General features: G+C 34.9%; 2 protein-coding genes across 4 annotated transcripts in view; one reads left to right on the top strand and one right to left on the bottom strand.

The window, feature by feature from the left end:
* LOC122235329 (SH3 domain-binding glutamic acid-rich-like protein 3) overlaps positions 1 to 13,780 on the top strand; it is a 38,876-nt gene extending 25,096 nt beyond the window's left edge. Inside the window, exon 4 of one of the 2 annotated variants that reach the window (XM_042974143.1) lies at positions 13,658 to 13,780. The gene's annotated coding sequence lies outside the window, so the exon portion shown is untranslated. Of the gene's footprint in view, positions 1 to 15; positions 101 to 13,657 lie in introns of those variants that run through there. The other variant, XM_042974144.1, reaches the window with a different exon arrangement.
* Positions 2,197 to 18,594, bottom strand: part of SH3BGRL (SH3 domain binding glutamate rich protein like) — a 103,707-nt gene continuing 87,309 nt past the window's right edge. For both annotated transcript variants that reach the window (XM_007087561.3, XM_042974142.1), the window contains exons 2-4: positions 15,018 to 15,203; positions 10,457 to 10,537; positions 2,197 to 3,517 (exon numbers count right to left, since the gene is read on the bottom strand). In XM_007087561.3, the coding sequence (XP_007087623.1) occupies positions 3,485 to 3,517; positions 10,457 to 10,537; positions 15,018 to 15,203 (300 nt within the window). In that variant the 3' untranslated portion in view covers positions 2,197 to 3,484. The remainder of the gene's footprint in view (positions 3,518 to 10,456; positions 10,538 to 15,017; positions 15,204 to 18,594) is intronic.

Raw genomic sequence — 18,594 nt, 5'->3', positions numbered from 1 at the left:
TTTTTCCAATCATAGTATGCCAGCTGACATGCCTTATTCCTGTGAACCAGTGGAAGACCTTAAATTTCTCTTCAAATGACAATAAAGGACTGGAGATTTTTTTTTGGCTTCTCTTTCTCATAATATTAACCTTATTTTGTTGTCTTTTCTGGTGTCTGCCTGGGGCCAAGACTCCTTCACCACCATAACTTCTAGCTGACAGATGATCTTTTCTACTCAAGGAGGTTCATATATGTTGTCTACCTTAGATTGGCTGCCTTTGCCTTTGGTAACTCCTGTATATGAACACCCAACTGACCAATGTTGATACACAGTTAGGGACATCTCTACACCCCTGTTGAGCAGGAAGAAGTTACAGAAGAAAATACCTTCCACCCTCAGAAACCTTAAAGATTTTAAGAGTCAAAAGTTTTTAGGGGGAAAGATGTGGGAAACAAAGGCAGAAGGAAATGGCAGATAGAATTAAATTTCTTTATAACCTGCAGCCCATTGACAAATACTTGAGGCAGGCAGGGTAAAACTTTTCTCTAAGCACTCCCTACTGTCTTAGAGCTAATGCTTTGCTAGAGGGAAAAACCACCTTAGTTTGACAATAGCTAGGCCTTCAGTATCCTGTGAGTCTTCTTTAGCATATGAAAATCTCATTGGAAACTCCCCTTGATTTTACCTCCCCCAACTCCCAAATATATATAACCAGTCTCTTCACAGGGTCCAGGGCAGCTCTGCCCATGGGTCCTGTCCCCGTGCTTTAATAAAATCAACTTTTTGCACCAAAGGTGTCTTCAAGAATTCTTTCTTGGCCATAAGCTCCAAACCCCACAAACTCCACCATCACCCCAAAAACCTCATCAGCAATGATTTCAAAAATTATAAAGAAGGTATTTGTAAGACAATGAACTGCTGGAGGAATGATTAACTCTTCATGTTCATAGTATTATTTCTTGTACTCCCATTTATAATATCAAAATAATTCACCATGATTAATGATAGGATAGTGAGCCAACAGAAGTAATAGGGATTTGCCATGTACTATTTGTCATTATCATTTAAGAATATTATAATTTAGTACCATTACTTTTCTCATTATTCAAATGAATTGAAATATGATTTTGAATGAATAAGTATAAAATAATTGTCCACTTAGAATACTGCAAGAAACATTATCAGTGATGAGGGAACTTGGGGCAAGCTGAGGGCAAAATACAGGCTGGCTTTCCCCCCAACTCCCCTGACCAGGTGGAATATGTGTGATATTTCTCAGACACTCCTGGCTACCCAAAAACAAAGGAAAGGGGTTTAAGTGCTTGCCATGGTAATGTGGGAAACTAAGGCAAATGAAAAATTAAATTCCCTTACTGCCTACAGCCAATTGACAAGTCCTTGAAATCAGCAGGGTGACCGCCCTCTAGGAGCTCAGCTCAGCTGCTTAGATGATGACAATTTGCTAGGGGCAAAAGAGAATCTTACCTTTTTTCCCAGCCTCAAGGATCCTGTAAGTCAAGTTCCTTTATCTCAACTGCTCAAGATACATGCTGGCAATCATACTCCAAGCTTATGGTCTCCTGATATACATCTGAAGGGTCTTATGACTGAGGTTTTATTAAACAGTAATAAATGGCATTTTCCTAGCAACCACTAGCCCCTCAAGGTCCTGGAAACCTTGCTTCCAAAATTCCTTAGAGACTTACTCTATCCCTGATCCCCTCTCAACCTGAGGATATATAATGAGTTACCTGTCACGACCTCAGTGCAGTTCTTCCTACCCATGGGTCCTGTCCCCATGCTTGAATAAAATAAACTTTTTGCAGCAAACACATCTTCAAGAATTTTCTCTTGGCCATTGGCTCTGGACCCCATGAGTCCCCCATCACCCCAAAACTTCATAAATCAGCATTTAATAAAGCTCAGGAGAAAATATTGACCAAACATTTTTCTAGCATTTTCCAGAATCAATTACAAGGCACACTGTTTTCTCTAGAGTTCTCTATGGCATATTTTTGTAGACAAAACAATGGAACAATTCTGTTTAATTCTAGTGTATATAGCAAAATTTAGAATCCTAAAAAAGGAAATTTAGAAGTTACATTTAAATTATTTTCTGTTATTTTTTCTTTTCTCCTTTCCCACTTTCTAAAACATGTATTACTCATCTAAAATTACTATTATACTATTTAGAAACTCCAGGAACACGTAAAATATGTTTCTAAAAGGACTGAGTTTATTGTAAAGCATCACATTAAGGTTGAATCTCAGTAAACAAAACTATGTCTTCACTGTATGTTGATTTTGGCATAGAACAGACTTGCACACATCAAATGATAGGGTAAAGTAATTTAAAGTAAAAGGTGTTTTTTTTTTAAGTAATAAAGTAGTGTGGAACTAAGGTACAATATGTATATCTTCTGGGTAAGTAATTAAGCCATAATGTTTTTTGTTTTCTTACAAGTTTTCATAATTAATATTTTAAAAATTGACTCTTTTATCTGATACTTGTGTTATCACTGGAATAGAAGCATAGAAAAGAGTCTCTCTGCTTAGATTTACATATTCATACAATATGTGCCCAAGCTGAAACAAACACGTCAAATATCTGAGAGGTAGTGGCATTCATGACCACAAGTTGTTTTAAAAGGGTGAACCATTAAGATTTTTTTTAGCAAAGACCTAAGGAAAACCAGTCTTGGGCATTGAGTGCTGACCTATTTTGTAACAGTTAATTAGAAGTCTGAGCTTTTTGCAAAAGAATGCCATTTTAAAATTACATGCTATCCCACTTTCATTATATATATATATATATATATATATATATATATATACATGTTTCACTGAGGCAAGCAACTTAGAAACATAATTGCATCATAGCTCTGCAGTTAAGCGAGGAACTTGTCAATTGAACATATCTGTTTTTTGGGTTTTTTTTGTAGGAGATCATCTATTCTGATCATTGAAGTAAACAATAAAGGGCTACATTTAGAAGCGTAAAAAACCTGTTTAGTACATAAAAGTTTCAATTACAGAATAATGGGAATGTTATAATTACCATAAGAAATTACAATGTCTGACATATAAAAATTACCTGCAACTGCTTTTTAATCACAGTAATGTTATATCAAAGGGTACATATTTTTGTTAACTAAAATTAATGAGGCAATTTTGGAACAAGAGACAGATTCTTTTGCTCTGTTTTAAAAGCTGCAATAATAATACCAGAAAAGGCACAGGTCTTTTTTCTTTTTTACAATCACTGAAGTATATAAAATGCCTTGGCAGATAACAATACTATTCCATGACATCTAAAAATTTTGTTCACTTCTCATTCTCCTCATCATAATATTCACATTTTAATTATGTATTATTCATTTTGTTTGCATGTGAAAACACCAAATAATCTATTATCTCAACATTAAGCTGATTTCTTTTGAAGATAATTTTAAGAGCAATAGAGATTCCTTTTTCAGGATGCTTAAGGCAGAATGTTTCAGGTTCATGCTTGCTGCTTTGCCTGAGCTTCTGCTTCCTGAAATGAAAAACAAACAAAACATAAATTTAAATATCACAAAACAGACATCCATGTACATTTTGGTTGCACTATATTAGCTCAAATTATTAAGAATATTCAAAAACAAAAACAAATGGTTCCCAGAGAAGACTGCTTAAAAATTCTTAATAGAAAAACTATAAAATAGAAACTTCTGCTTAGAAGCAGATGTAATAGAAGACTGCCTAATCATTACTAATTGTGTGAAATAATTCCATAAAAGCCAGGGATTTCCAATTATAGTTCAAATTTAACAAAATAGATGATTTCATTTCTCTGTGATTTTTCATCAAAAATTGAGTGTTCAAAAACATTGTCACCTAAAGTTTACAGTTAGTCGTTTTGTTTAATTAAGGTTTAAATTACTTAAAAAATGTGATGTTTATTAAAATGTTGTTGCTTTAAATTTTATAACGGTAGGCAGGAAAACAGGTCAGGTTTTCTTTCTTCTCCTCTGGACAATGAGTATTTCTACCATAGGAACTCTGACCTATAGGTGTGCTCTGGAACCTACCATACTACTTGACACAAAATACACTTCAAGGAAAGTTTATGGAACTAAAGATGGGTGGTAAGAGTGACTTTAGTGAAAGAAACTTCAGAGTGAGGTTGTAGAAATCATGCATACTAGACAATATAATTCTAAACACCTGTCATAAATTGAATACTTGATGGTCTCAGGAGGAGTAGGAGCAGCTGAATACTCCAAAATGAGCCTCTGATACTATGCCCAGAAGAAGGGGGAAAAAGCAAAAATGAAAGATGCTAGATTCTTACAAAACAAAAAAAAGGTAGATATGAAAGAAAGAAGGATGCAAAAGAGTACACTATAATTCATTCTTTTTAATTTTTAAAAGAATGTTTATTTTTGAGAGAGAGAAAGAGAGCACAAGTAGAGGAGAGGCAGAGAGAGAGGGAGACAAAGAATCCAAAGCAGGCCCCATGCTGTCTGTGCAAAGTCTGATTTGGGGCTCAAACACATGAACCATGAGATCATGACCTGAGCCAAAGTTAGAAGCTCAACTGACTGAGCTGAGCCACCCATGAACCCCCGTAATTCATTCTTAATACATTTTCAACAAAACAGATGTAAAATACTACCTTCCAGAAACCTTGGCAAAAAAAAAAAAAAAAATCCTAAGCGCTTTTAAAACTTTAAATATCATGTTTGGTTGTCAAAATGAATATATCTTAGACCCTCATTATGCATTTGTTTCATTTTATGGAACAAGCTTGTGAGAATTTCCTCATAACATAATGAATTTTACACTAAGACCCCTCAAAGGCTTAGCTCATATCGTTGGGGAAGTAGTTATATACAAATGTGAATATGGGCGCCTGGGTGGCTCAGTCGGCTGAGCATCCAACTCTTGATTTCGGCTCAGGTCATCACCCAGGGTCGTGGAATGGAGCCCTGTGTACAACTTTGTGCTGAGTGTGGAACCTGCTTAGAATTCTCTCTCTCTCTCTCTCTGTCTCTCTCTCTCCCTCTGCACCTCTTTCTGACTCGTGTTCTCTCTCTAAAAAGAAATAAAATATAATAGAAATAGAAATAAAAATGTGAATATGTCCTAATGTGAAGTCCTCCTTTTTATGCACATCTAATGCCTCTGAGTAACCAGTATTTTGGAAACACCCTAAATCCCTAAAGTCACATCCTATCACTCTTTGCTGTAATTAGTTATAAATCCTTTAGCTCTCAGTTATCCCTTTTAATGGAAGAAATTATTGGCACAGACATCCAAAACAAAAAAGCTATTCAATTTTTTTTGTAACTTGTCTTTGCAATAATACATTATATTTAAAGTAAATTATTTACTTTTCTAATTATATTTTATCCATCAAATATATAAATTGTGCTAAAATATTTGTTAGTACATAAATGTAAGTAGCCAATATCTATAGTTCATGGATTATCTAATTAAACTGAGAGATTTGGAAATAGCCATATGAGGTATCGTCCCCCTTTATTCCTAATATAAACATCATTCCATAAATGTACCAATTTTGCATCAGATAATCCTGGGTTCAAATTTCAGCTCTGTTACTTAATCATTATGTAACCTTGGACAAATTAATTAAATTATCTGAGCATCAGTTTCCTCCTCTATAAAATGCCATTGAGGACACCTAGCTCATAACGATGGTTTAAGGATAAAATGAGTTGTATGTGAAGGGTCTAGCTCAGTGCTTGGCCATTTCAGGCATACATCCTTCTTTCCTGCTTTTCTCTTCTCCACTTTTTGCCAAGTAACTAGGACCAACACCACAGCTAAGTGAAATTAATATAAAATTTCTCTTGGAGATGTGGTAAAATAGAATGGGCTTAGTGGAAATAGGAATGTTTCAAATCTCACAGCAGAGGCAGACTCCATTGCTCCTCCCTGAAGCAGGGTGGTTCAACCAAAGCTAATGAGAACATTTCTGTAACCAGCATTCTCTACTGCCTCAATATACTACTAGTGAATATGGGTCCAATAATTTTTTCTCTCAACATGAACATCACCAGATTTTTATTTTTTAGTAAAAAAATGTTATTTTATTTCATATCTGAAAGCCATCACCTTCTATAAAGAAATGCTAGTGCTAAGGAATAATCTTCCATATTAATAAAATAAATAGTAAATATTAATATACCCTGTTTTGAATGCATCCATATACAAAATAATATAAAAATTGTCTTTCACAGGAGGATTCCTTGTTTTATGGAAATATTTGTCAGAAGATATTTTTAAATACCAAGTTATCCACTGAATTGGTTTTGAATAATTTTTAAATGTAAATAGAATGTGTGCAAGTTATTTGGAACATAAAGAAAGGAGAAAAATATTCATGTTTAGCTATGGTTCAGTTCAGTCTCTTAACAGAGTATTAATTATACAGTAAAAACAATTATATACCTTATTATAATGTATCTTTTCACAAACTCATTTTTTAATGAAAGCACTAGTTCTTTCAGTGAATAAACTATTTTTGTTGACCCTATTTTTGGACATTTAACTTGTTTTCAAAGTTTCAGGATTATATATAGTGCTTTGAAACATATTTTTATCCATAAAACTCATTCAGTGTTGATTTATTTTGGTTGACCCTACTGTTAGACATTTAATTTACTTCCAAAGTTTTAGGATTGCAAATAGCATTTTGATTTATGTTTTTATTCATAAAACTTTTTCCATGTATAGAATTATTTCATTAATGAAAACTATAATACCCCATGTGAAATTACTGGGTGAAGAACTATAAACATTTTAGGGTCCTTGATACCTGTTTGCCATCCTGGTTATCAAAAGAGAGTACCAATTCATACTACCACCAGCAATATGTGAGCGATTTAATGCACCCTTCTTAGCACTGAGTATTATCCTTTGTTTTATATTTACTAATTTCATGGATGAAAATTGAATCTCATTTTATCACATGTCTTTATTGTCAGTGCATTTTTCTAATGTGGGTTAACTAGTTGAATTTCTTATTTTGTATACTTTCTTTTTTTGAGAGAGTGTGTGAGCATGAGCAGGGGAGGGGCAGAGGATGAGGGAGGGAGAGAATCTTAAGCAGGCTCCATGATCAGCACAGAGCCCAATGCTGGGCTCCATCTCACCACTGTGAGATCATGATCTGAGCTGAAATCAAGAGCTGGACGCTTAACTGACTAAGTCACACAGTCACCCCTTATTTTGTATACTTTCTATTTGTCAGTTCTTTCTGGAAGGCTTATCGTCATGTTAAATTAAAGGGGAAAAAACTCTGAAAGCTGAGCTAAAGAATAGAAAAATCATCATTCCAATATCAAATTTATCACTTTTAGTCTTGGAAAAAAACCTATTAAAAACCTATGAAATACTAACATTCAAAATCTTCCTATCACCAAATAAAAGACATAGCATAGGGAATATAGGGAATACTGTAATAGTGTTACATGGTGACAAATGATAGCTTACCATAATTTGTACAAAAGTTGAATCACTATGTTGTACACCTGAAATTAATGTAACATTGTGTGTCAACTATACTCAAGTAAAAACAAATTAAACAAAATAAAACAATCTCCCTATCACCAATCCTCCCTTAACTCCACTGTCAACTCAAGATCTTTTCTTATTATCCCAATCTATCCACTCTATCCTTGCTAACATGCACTGTTTTACTTTATTTTTACTCCTAGGCTTAAATGAGGATGGAAAAAAAAAACTATCAGCTGACTGGCTCCACTATGAACTCATCAAGTCTAGCTGGACCCTCTATTTTGCTCAGCCATACTTCCATTCACAATCTTAATCTACTCTAGCCTATTTTCACCAACTGAATCCTTTCAATTCTCCTCAAAGTTCTAATACCTTAAATTTCCCATCACACCTAGCAGATGACCTTACACTAAATATAAGACATTTTAAAATATGAACTTCTCTAAACTCCTTGCACATTACAATTTCTATTTTTATCCTTCTATTCTCATTCTCTCCAGTGTCAGAAAAAAATGCATGTCCTCTCCTTTCCAAGACTAACTCTTCCCCTGGATCACTCACTTTTTTGTTTCCTACATGATGTTTGTTTTATTTCCCAGTCACTCAGGTTAGAAGCCCTGTATATAGCTTCACTTCTTCCCAGTTCTTTACATACACAAACATCTCATAAATTTCTACATCTTATTATACATGAGTTTTCTATATCTCCTAAATTCATTTTTCCTTTCCATGGCCACTACACCACTTGGCCCTCTTCATTACTTTTCTGGACTTCTAAAGTACCCTCTAATGGGTAGGCCTATCTCTAATATCTCATTTCTCCAATATTTTATAATCCATATAGCTTTCAAATTTATTCTCTTAAGACATAGATCAAATCACATCTTAAAGTACAGAGATAATCTTATCACTGTATTCCCCCTTTTCCTACCTTGGCTTTTAGATACCTAGAGGATAAAAGTGAAAGTACCTAACACAGCATTCATAATTTAGTCCAAACCTACCTAGTCAATCTCACCTCCTCTATTTAATATGTCCTATTATGGAGACATGCAGCACTACACTTTGCTCCCTGAAAATATCATCATGTGAAGCTACATGCAGTAGTTCCTGTTCTGCCTCTATGAAAGACACCTTTGTGTCATTTCAGTATTTTTGAACCCCTAACAGCTCAAATGTCACTTCCTCTGTGAAACTTTCCCCAAATTCCTTAATAATAATTTATTATTATTTTCTCTGGATGCCTATGGCACTTTTTTTCACAACATACAGAATTTACTATAATACATGTTGGATTATAATTATTTGTAGTCATATTTGTTATATAATTATTTGTATACTTTTCCTTCACTAGGTTAAGAACATTTTGAAGGTAGTGACTATGTTGTATTCTCCATATTTGTCTCACCATCAATGTCAAGTTAGTGTTTGGCACTCAATAAATACTTACTGAATGAATGACTTCTACTTTTAACTAAAGAAGAGGGAGTAATCAGTCACAGAAAACAGATAATCCTTTTCATACTTCCTCTTATCTGAACTTAAATCAATGATTTAACTTGGGTTTTACTAACTTGATTAAACAGAAATGTCTTACCTAACATTTCTTCCAACTTAAATTATACAAAGCCTAAAATAAGACATTTTATTCATGGGAAAAGAAATTTCAGGAAGGAAACAGAATTTCACAGTGAATCAGACAACAATGTTAGTAAATGATCTCTAGTTGAAAACAAGCAATAACGCAGATTCCCAAAATTGGAGAAGGAGCTGGAGTTCAAAGAATCCATTTAACATAAAATTAGTTGCTATGAACAAAACATAAAATGATAGAACAGGGGGGTATACATTCTGATTAAGCCAGTCTGTGTAGAAAAGACCTATGGTAAAAAGCATGGGGTGCCTGGGTGGCACTTCAGTTCAGGTCATTATCTTTTGGTTCATGAGTTCGAGCCCCACATTCGGCTTGCTGCTATCAGCGCAGAGCCTGCTTCTGATCCTCTGTCCCCCTCTCTTTATTCCCCTCCCTTTCTCATGCTCTGTCTCTCAAAAATAAAAATAAACATTTAAAAATATTTTAAAAAAGAAAAGACCTATGGTAAAAAGCAAAGGTATATTTAAAGCCCATAGCTTTGAGACATTCCATTAAATAGGCAATTTAATTTTTGATTCTTTTCTTTATATGATCTCCCCTGGAAACACTGCCATTTGAAAAATTATTTGTTGTTGGCAGGGAGAAAGTCCCAAATTTAGCCAGCAATTTAGTGACCAGTTTAGAAACTCAAATGCTCTTAATTTTTATGTAATTTTTTAAATGTTTATTTATTTTTGAGACAGAGGGAGAGAGAGCGCGAGTACGGGAGGGGCAGAGAGAGAGGGAGGCACAGAATCTGAAACAGGCTCCAGGCTCTGAGCTGTCAACACAGACCCCGATGCAGGGCTCGAACTCACGAATCGTGAGATCACGACCTGAGCCAAAGTCGGTGGCTCCACCGACTGAGCCACCCAGGCGCCCCAATGCTCTTAGTTAATTTGAATGGGTGACTCCAGCATTTACTCTCACACAAAGACAATAGATGCTGCCAAGAAGATTACTATGATGCAAGATGTGTTCTGTTGATGTAAAACCATTCATGACAGCTGAAATAATGGAGTCTTTAAAGTTGGTAACCACTTATTTATGAATGGGTCAATGAGAAATCTACTGCTTTGGGTAACTTGATGGGGAAGTCACTCCACCTACCTCCCACTCACATACTTTATGTATTTGATTATGCGCATGTCTGCCCTACCAGGAATTAAACGCATGCAAAAAAGGAACATTTCCTTTCAGCCATGTTACACTGCCTCTAGCTTAATCTGAATACATAATAAAGGTAGACATCTCACGGACTAAAAAACCCAGCAGCAATAAAATGGCTAATAAAGCAAGGAAAAAAAGGAATCATACCTTTGAACCAGGTGGAGCTGTCAAGCCTAAAAAGGCATACACTGCATTATTTTCTCTGGCTTCAAAGAAGGCATCATAGTCCTTAATGAATAGAAGGAAAAGAGAATAAGCAATATGTAACCAACAAAGGAAATAAAAGAGTAAATTTAATCATAACTAACTGATTGGTGAACCTTTTTTTGGGGGGGGGGGGGCACATAGGTTATTGAATTTCCATAGTGCTAGGACTCTGGGAAATGTAGTAAAGAATCAAGGCGTGTTAGATCCCATTTAATGTGAGTTAGAATATATGCTATTTTGTGGGGCAGAAATTTCAAAACGGATTATTTAATATCACATAGCATTTAAATCTGCCTCAGGCCAAGTAGCTTTCTCCACAGCTAAAGCAGCCAACTATTTGCCAGCAAGAGGTTGCTTATTTCTAGTAGGAGGCTATTACTTCCATTCCCCATTATTTCTCTTTCATTATTTATTAAGATAGAGATATCCTCAGAACCTTCAGTAGACTGAATATTAGCTATATATGCCCAAGACCATAAGAGTAATAAATCTGTGCTGGTTTTGGAAGGAGGGAATGAGATTTTCATGAAATATGACCAGAAGAGCAAATGGACCACTAAAAAGTTTCAATTCAGGGATCCATGAAAAGCCTCACATGACTGAATTTGGTTGGGCTTCCCACTGTCATCCTCTAAGCCACTAAGCATGCTTTACAAGTAAATAGAATTGCCTAAATTTGACTATGACATATAATCAATAGCAAACCTACTTAGAAAACTTGGAAACCTACTGTCTATAACTGGCCTTACTTTGTTTAATTTAAAACACACAGAAATAAGTCTAGCATTTTGGCTGATTTATTGGAGGTGAAGAGCACTCATAATTTTCTGGTTTCTCTAGAGACTTCCTCACCAACAGATTATAAATTATAGTTTTCTGTATGTGTATGTGTAATTCCTGGTACTTGGAGTATCTGGAGATATAAATTTTAGATATATGTATAGTTCCTGGTACTTGGAGGATCTCTCAAGCCATGGATGATCCTAAATTGGAACCTCACCCCAAGAAACATCAGAATTTCTCTCTCTTATTTAGGGATTCTTTTCACAGTAAGAATTGATTAGCCCTACTGGAATCTCCCAAGGACTGACTCAAAGCACCTTATCATGTACCCTAGATGCTGACAAAGGAATAAACCCTACACAGTAGGCACATATGAACAGTATCGTATGAGCTCACTCACTCTTTGAGCTCACTATTCTAAAGTGAAACTAATTGGATACTGATAACAATTTCATACTAAGACACATTACCTTTAAAGCACTCAAGGTAAACAATATACAAACAATATACATCATTTCTAAACTCAACCACTTGGAAGTAAACAAAATGTTAGTTGAAAGAGTCCAACAGTTGTAGAAGAGGTATTTCTTGCCTCTTGTTCAAAGTAACAAAAAAAAGTCTTATCAGTCTTTAAGTTCATGTGAAAGAAAGTAGGTCTTCAACTATATTTAAATCTGATCATAAAATTCTACTCTACTGATCAAAAAATGCAACTCTAGTTCAAGTGTTTTGGGATCAAAGTGTATATGTATATATATATATATATGTATATATATATATATATATATTAAATGTTTATTTATTTTGAGGCAGGAGGGGCAGAGAGAGAGGGAGAGAAAATCTCAAGCAAGCTCCACACTGTCAGCATGGAGCCTAATGCGGAGCTTGATCCCACAAACTGTGAGATCATGACCTGAGCCAAAATCAAGAGTCAGACACTTAACAGACTGAGCCACCCAGGTTGCCCTGGATCAAAGTATATTATCTTTTTTTGGCCTTGGACTTTGCAAACCCAAACAGGTTTCTAACTCTGAGACAAAAGAACATTACCAGTTTCTCAATTGACCCAGATTAATTAATTTATTCTGAAAATATTTATTAAGCACCTACTACATGCCAATCTTTTTTTTGGTGCTAAGAATACAAGAGTAAACAGAATATTTTTAACTCTTTTTTAATGTTTTATTTATTTGAGAGAGAGAGATAGAGAGTGCAAATGAGCGGGGGAGGGGCAGAGAGAGAGGGTGATAGAGGAAAGGCAAACAGGAAATGATAAGGAAACCCAAAGATTAACAACAGCAAGAAGCTACTACCACAGCTACAAGGTTAAAGGAAAGAGTAGAGAAGATATTACAAAACCCAGGAGCTGAGACATGTAGTACCACAAAGGAGACATAGCCACTGTCATGGACACTTCCAGAAGCAAGAAAGAGAAGAATACCTTGGTTTTTCCTCTGTCTTCCACTCTACCAACCAGTATCTCCTATTATTGGCCAAACCTAATAGGTAGCCAGTCACCAACGGAGATTGAGAAATGTAATTTACTGAGGTCAACCTCCCCCATAATACAGAATGGAGGAAAAAAGAATGAAAATGGGATCTTTGCATAAATAGGAAAATGAAATACACAGTGTTTCAACAGAAAAGGTAAGAGATTTAGAATAAAACAGATTTAGGCTTAAATCCTAGCTGTATGGTTTAGCAAGTCAGTTAGCCTTCTTCTAAGCCTCAATTTCTTCATCTGTAATACAGGAATAACAATACCTACCTCATGGGATTAGTATGAGAACTAATTAATATAATACACATAAAGCATGTAGCACAATAGCTGACATATCATACATATGTTTTCTATGAATAGTTACTATATATTCTTCTCCATATGAGTCTGTATAGGGATAAATTTTAATTCTTATTGTTATTAAACTCCTAACTTAGTGTCTGGCATATAGCAGGCATTCAGTAAAAGTTGGATTCTCTTTGCATTAACAAATATTTATTTGATCAAGTCTCACCTCCTGCCCCTTCCTTTCCATCTCCTTATTTCTCAGTGATACCTTATTTCTATAACATACTCCATTCCTTTACAGTGTGGCTTCTGTGGGAGAAATAAACCAGGTAAATGCTTCTCAAACGTTACCCTTATAACCTAAAATGTGCTTGTTTTCAAAGTCAAATGAGTTAAAATTTCTGACTCAAAAAAGTTAAGAGAATATATGCTGGCTTAGATTGCACTGGATGGCCTCTGAGGCCTCTTCCAGCTCCTGGTATTCAATAATTTGCAGAAATTTCCATTAGAGAGGCACTGAGGTTTCACTATCTAAATGAAGAGCCTAATTGCCTTTTCCTTATCTGCAGAGTATGTCTTTACACATTGGCCCCATTAGCAGCAACAGATGAAATCTCCAGGATGCTCCTCAGGACTGAACAAATTGAAGTCACAGAGAAAATATTTTATGCCAATAAAGTTCTCAATTTTTCCATGGTTCCTCCCCTAGATTTTCTGAATTGGCACATAAAAAAGATCCCCACCCAAAAGTGTCCTTCTTACTTCCATATAAACCTGTAGAAGATTTGGATTGCTGGCTCTAATACATTTTTCTCTCAGTCATGCTAATTCTGAGGACATAGCAGTGCAAACAATTCTTTACTAGAAATTCCTATAGCCCTCACATATGCTTTCTGTACTGTGTCATCACATGGATATATATTTATAACCACATTCCAATTGTTTCAGGTGTGTGTGATTCTTCCGACATCTCACTCCCAACCAGCTCCTTAAGAGAAAAGACTGTTTTATTTATACTTGTACTTGCCATAGTATCTAAAATTGCCAGAGGCGATAGATATTACTAAAAGAATAAAGGAAACTACTCTATGGTTTAAATGAACTAAAGATGGCATACTTGAAAACACCAGTCACAAAGCAAAAAATCCATTTTTGTTTCCTTGTTACTTACATGAGTTCAATTAGCTAACTTAAGATTTTATGAAAATTCATTAATAATATCAAAATAAGGGGCACCTGGGTGGCTCAGTCAGCTGAGCATCCAACTCTCGATTTCCATTCAGGTCATGATCTCACAGTTCGTGAGATGGGGCCTCACATCCAACTCTGTGCTGACAGTGCAGAGCCTGCTTGGGATTCTCTCTCTCCCTCTCTCTCTCTCAAATTAAAAAATATATATATTTTAAATAATATCAAAATAAAAGTATTACTAGATTCAAGTAGGAAATAAGATATTACTCTTTTTTAACTACTTTTAATCTAAATAAGTAAAGCAGCTGACTTCTTTCAGAAACTTCTTCATGGACAGGACAGAAACAACACAATTGCTCTAGATAGAATTCAGATGAAGAAATGGAAAGGCAAGGCACCTTCCTAGCTCAGTCGGTACAGCATGCAACTCTTGATCTCAGGGTTGTAAGTCTGAGCCACAGGATGTGTGTAGCCATTACTTAAAAATAAAATCTTTAAAGAAAGGGAAAGGAAACTATGTGCCCAAGGTCTGTATTTATGCATTTACAGGAAAGTTGTGGGGTAGGGATGGATTACTCATCCATCTGCTTCCTAGTAGAAATATCCTAGCTGCCTTGGTTGGATGAAGAGATGAACAAGATAAATGGCTGTATGCAAATTTGGGGGTGGAGTGAAGGGGATAGGATGGATGTGAGGCAATCCACTTCAATAAAACAAGAGTTTAAATCAGTTTCTTACCCCACGGTACTGGCTTTCGTTGAAAATCTGAGGTGGCAGGGGGTACCCTGTGGCTGGTCGATTGTTTTCAGGTACATTTTCTCTCATCCACTTTCGATTCTCTTCATTGGCTGCAATGTCTTTTTCTTCAAATCCTATTTTGTTAGCTTCTAAAAAACCAAGCACATCTTGCTGTTTCTTCTTAATCTAGAACCCAAAGGACAAAGAAACTATATTGTTGAAAAAAAGATTTTGTTGTTTTTATTTTTCAAATTAAAAGCCAGTGTTTGTGAACTAGCTGAAATTAATTCAGACACGGATCAAGATTTGTGGTTTCACAGAAGATATGTAGCTTTTCTTCTTTATTATTTTGTTGTTAATGATGTCTCACAAGTGGATTGAATAGCATTAAGTCTACAAATCCGTGTATAAACCTATTTTTTTCTTTTTCCAAAGAAAACTCCCACATCTAATGATGCAGAAGTGAGGCTAGCTAATGCATATCAATAACCTAAAGTGCAGTTAAATCAAAACTGAGTAGTGGGAAGCTTTGCTTTCTGATTATCTACAAGCTTTCCTTAGTTTCAGCCTCATAGAAAATCTTTCCAAATGACTTGAGATTATGTCCTTTTTTTGCTTTAAATTTTATCTTTAATTTTTATTTTTGTATTTTTAAATTAAAAAGTCCATAATTATTAGAGCTTCTAAGTGATTTTAGATCTTCCTCATGACAGAATAATTCTTAAAAATATATACCTGCTAGCATTTTTCCAGTTCTTTTTTTTAATTAACTTTTTTATTTCAATCCCAGTGTATTTAACAGTGTCATATTAGTTTCAGGTGATTCAACAATTCCATACATCACCCAGTGCTCATCACAAGTGCATTCCTTAATCCCCATTACCTATATCACCCATTCCCGCCCCCCACCTCCCCTCTGGTAACCATCAGTTTGTTCTTTATAGTCAAGAGTCTGTCTCTTTGTTTGTCTTTCTCTTCTTTTCTTCCTTTGCACAACTGTCTTGTTTCTTAAATTCCACATATGAGTGAAATCATAGGGTATTTGCCTTTCTCTGACTGACATATTTTGCTTAGCATAATACTTTCTAGCTCCATGTCCTTGCAAATGACAAGATTTAATTCTTTTTTATGACTGAATAATGTTCAATTATGTATATATACCACTTTTTTTTCATTCATTTATCTATTAATGCATACTTGGGCTGCTTCCATAATTTGGCTACCATATACCATAATGGAATAAACATAGGGGGTGCATTTATCCTTTTTAATTAGCACTTTTGTATTTTGGCGGTAAATAGTAGTGTGATTACGGGATCATAGGGTAATTCTATTTATACATTTTTGAGGAACTGTTTTCCCCAGTAGCTGCACCAGTTTGCATTTCCACCAACAGTGCAAAAGGGTTTCCTTTTCTCCACAACCTCACCAACACTCGTTTCTTGTGCTTTTCATTTCAGACATTCTGACAGGTGTGAGGTGATAACTGATTGTGGTTTTGATTTGCATTTCTCTGACAATGAGTGATGTTGAGCATCTTTTCATGCGTCTATTGGCCATCTATCTGTCTTCTTTGGAGAAATGTCTGTTCATGTTTTCTGCCCAGTTTTTAATTGGATTATTTGATTTTTTGGGGTGTTGAGTTGCATCAGTTCTTTATATATTTTGGATACTAACCCTTTATTGGATATGTCATTTGTAAATATCTTTTCCCTTTCAGAAGGTTGCCTTTTAGTTTTTTTTTACTGTTTCCTTCACTGTGCAGAAGTTTTTGTGTTCATGTAGTCCTAACAGTCTATTTTTGCCTTTGTTTCCCTTGCCTCAAGATATATATCCAGAAAAATGTTGCTATGACCGAGGTCAGAGATATTACTGTCTGTGCTCTCTTCCAGGATTTTTATGGTTTCAGGTCTCACATTTAGGTCTTTAATCCATTTTGAGTTTATTTTTGAGTATGGGAAAAGAAAGAGGTCCAGTTTCACTGTTGCATGTAACTGACAAGTTTTCACAAAAAACCTTTTGCTGAAGAGACTGTCTTTTTCCAATGGGATATTCTCTCCTACTTTGTAGAAGATTAATTGCCCATATAATTGTGGGTTTATTTCTGGTTTTTCTATTCTGTTCTATTGATCTATGTGTCTATTTTTGTGCCAGTATCATACTGTTTTGGTCACTACACCTTTGTAATATAACTTGTAGCCTAGAATTGTGATTCCTCCAGCTTTGCTTTTCTTTTTCAAGATTGCTGTGCTCTTCAGGATCTTTTGTGGTTTCATACAAATTTTCAGATTGTTTGTTCTAGCTCTGTGAAAAATGCTATTGGCATTTTGATGGGGATTTCATTAAATGTGTAGATTGCTTTTAGTAATATAGACATTTTAATAATGTTTGCTCCTGCAATCCATCAGTATGGAATGTCTTTCCATTTCCTTGTGTCATCTTCAATTTCTTTCGTCAATGTTTTAGAGTCCAGAATATAGGTCTTTCACCACTTTGGTTGGGTTTATTTCTGGATATCTTATTGTTTATGTAGCCATTGTAATTGGGGTTGATTCCTTAATTTCTCTTTTTGTTGCTTAACTATTAGTGTATAGAAATGCAATAGATTTCTGTATGTTGATTTTGTATCCTGCGATTCTACTGAATTGATTTATCAGTTCCAATATATATATATATATATATTGGTGGAGTCTTTAGGGTTTTCTATATAGGGTATTGTATCAGCTGAAAATAGTGAAAGTTTTATATCTTCCTTGCTGATTTGAATTCCTTTTATTTCTTTTTGTTGTATGATTGCTGAAGCTAGGGCCTCCAGTACTATGTTGAATAAAAGTGGTGAAAGTGGCTATCTTTGTCCTGTTCCTGACCTTAGGGGAAAAGCTCTTAGTTTTTTATTGTTGAGTATGTTTGCTGTGGGTTTTTCATATATTGCCTTTACTATGTTGAGGTATGTTCCCTCTAAACCTAGTTTGTTGAGGGCTTTTATCATGAGTGGATATTGTATTTTGTCAAATACTTTTTCTCCATCTAATGAAATGACAATATGCTTTTTATCCTTTCTCTTATTGATGTGTTATATCAAATTCATTGATTTGTGAATATTGAACCACACTTGAATTCTGGAGAAAAAAAATCCCACTTGCTTGTGGTAAATAAGTTTTTTTTTTTAATGTATTGTGGGATTCGATTTGCTAGTATTTTTTGAGGTTTTTTTATATCTATGTTCATCAGAGATACCACTCTGTAGTTCTTTGTGTGTATGTGTGTGTGTGTGTGTGTTTGTGTCTGTCTGTCTGTCTTTATCTGGTTTTGGTATCAGGGTAAGGGTAATGCTGGCCTCATAGAAGGAATTTGAATATTTTCCTTCCTTTTGTATTTTTTGGAATACTTTGAGATGAATAGGTATTAACTCTTTAAATGTTTAGTAAAATTCACCTGTGAACCAATTGGTCCTGGACTTTTGTTTGTTGGGAATTATTTGATTAGTGATTCAATTTCCTCCCTAGTAATCTTTCTGTTCAAATTTTCGATTTCTTCCTGCTTTAGTTTTGGTAGTTTATGTATTTATAGGAATTTA

This window comes from Panthera tigris, chromosome X (assembly GCF_018350195.1).
Source record: "Panthera tigris isolate Pti1 chromosome X, P.tigris_Pti1_mat1.1, whole genome shotgun sequence".
NCBI classification, from domain to species: Eukaryota; Metazoa; Chordata; class Mammalia; order Carnivora; family Felidae; genus Panthera; species Panthera tigris.
The sequence above is the reverse complement of the archived record's forward strand: the minus strand, read 5'-3'. Positions and strand labels throughout refer to the sequence as shown.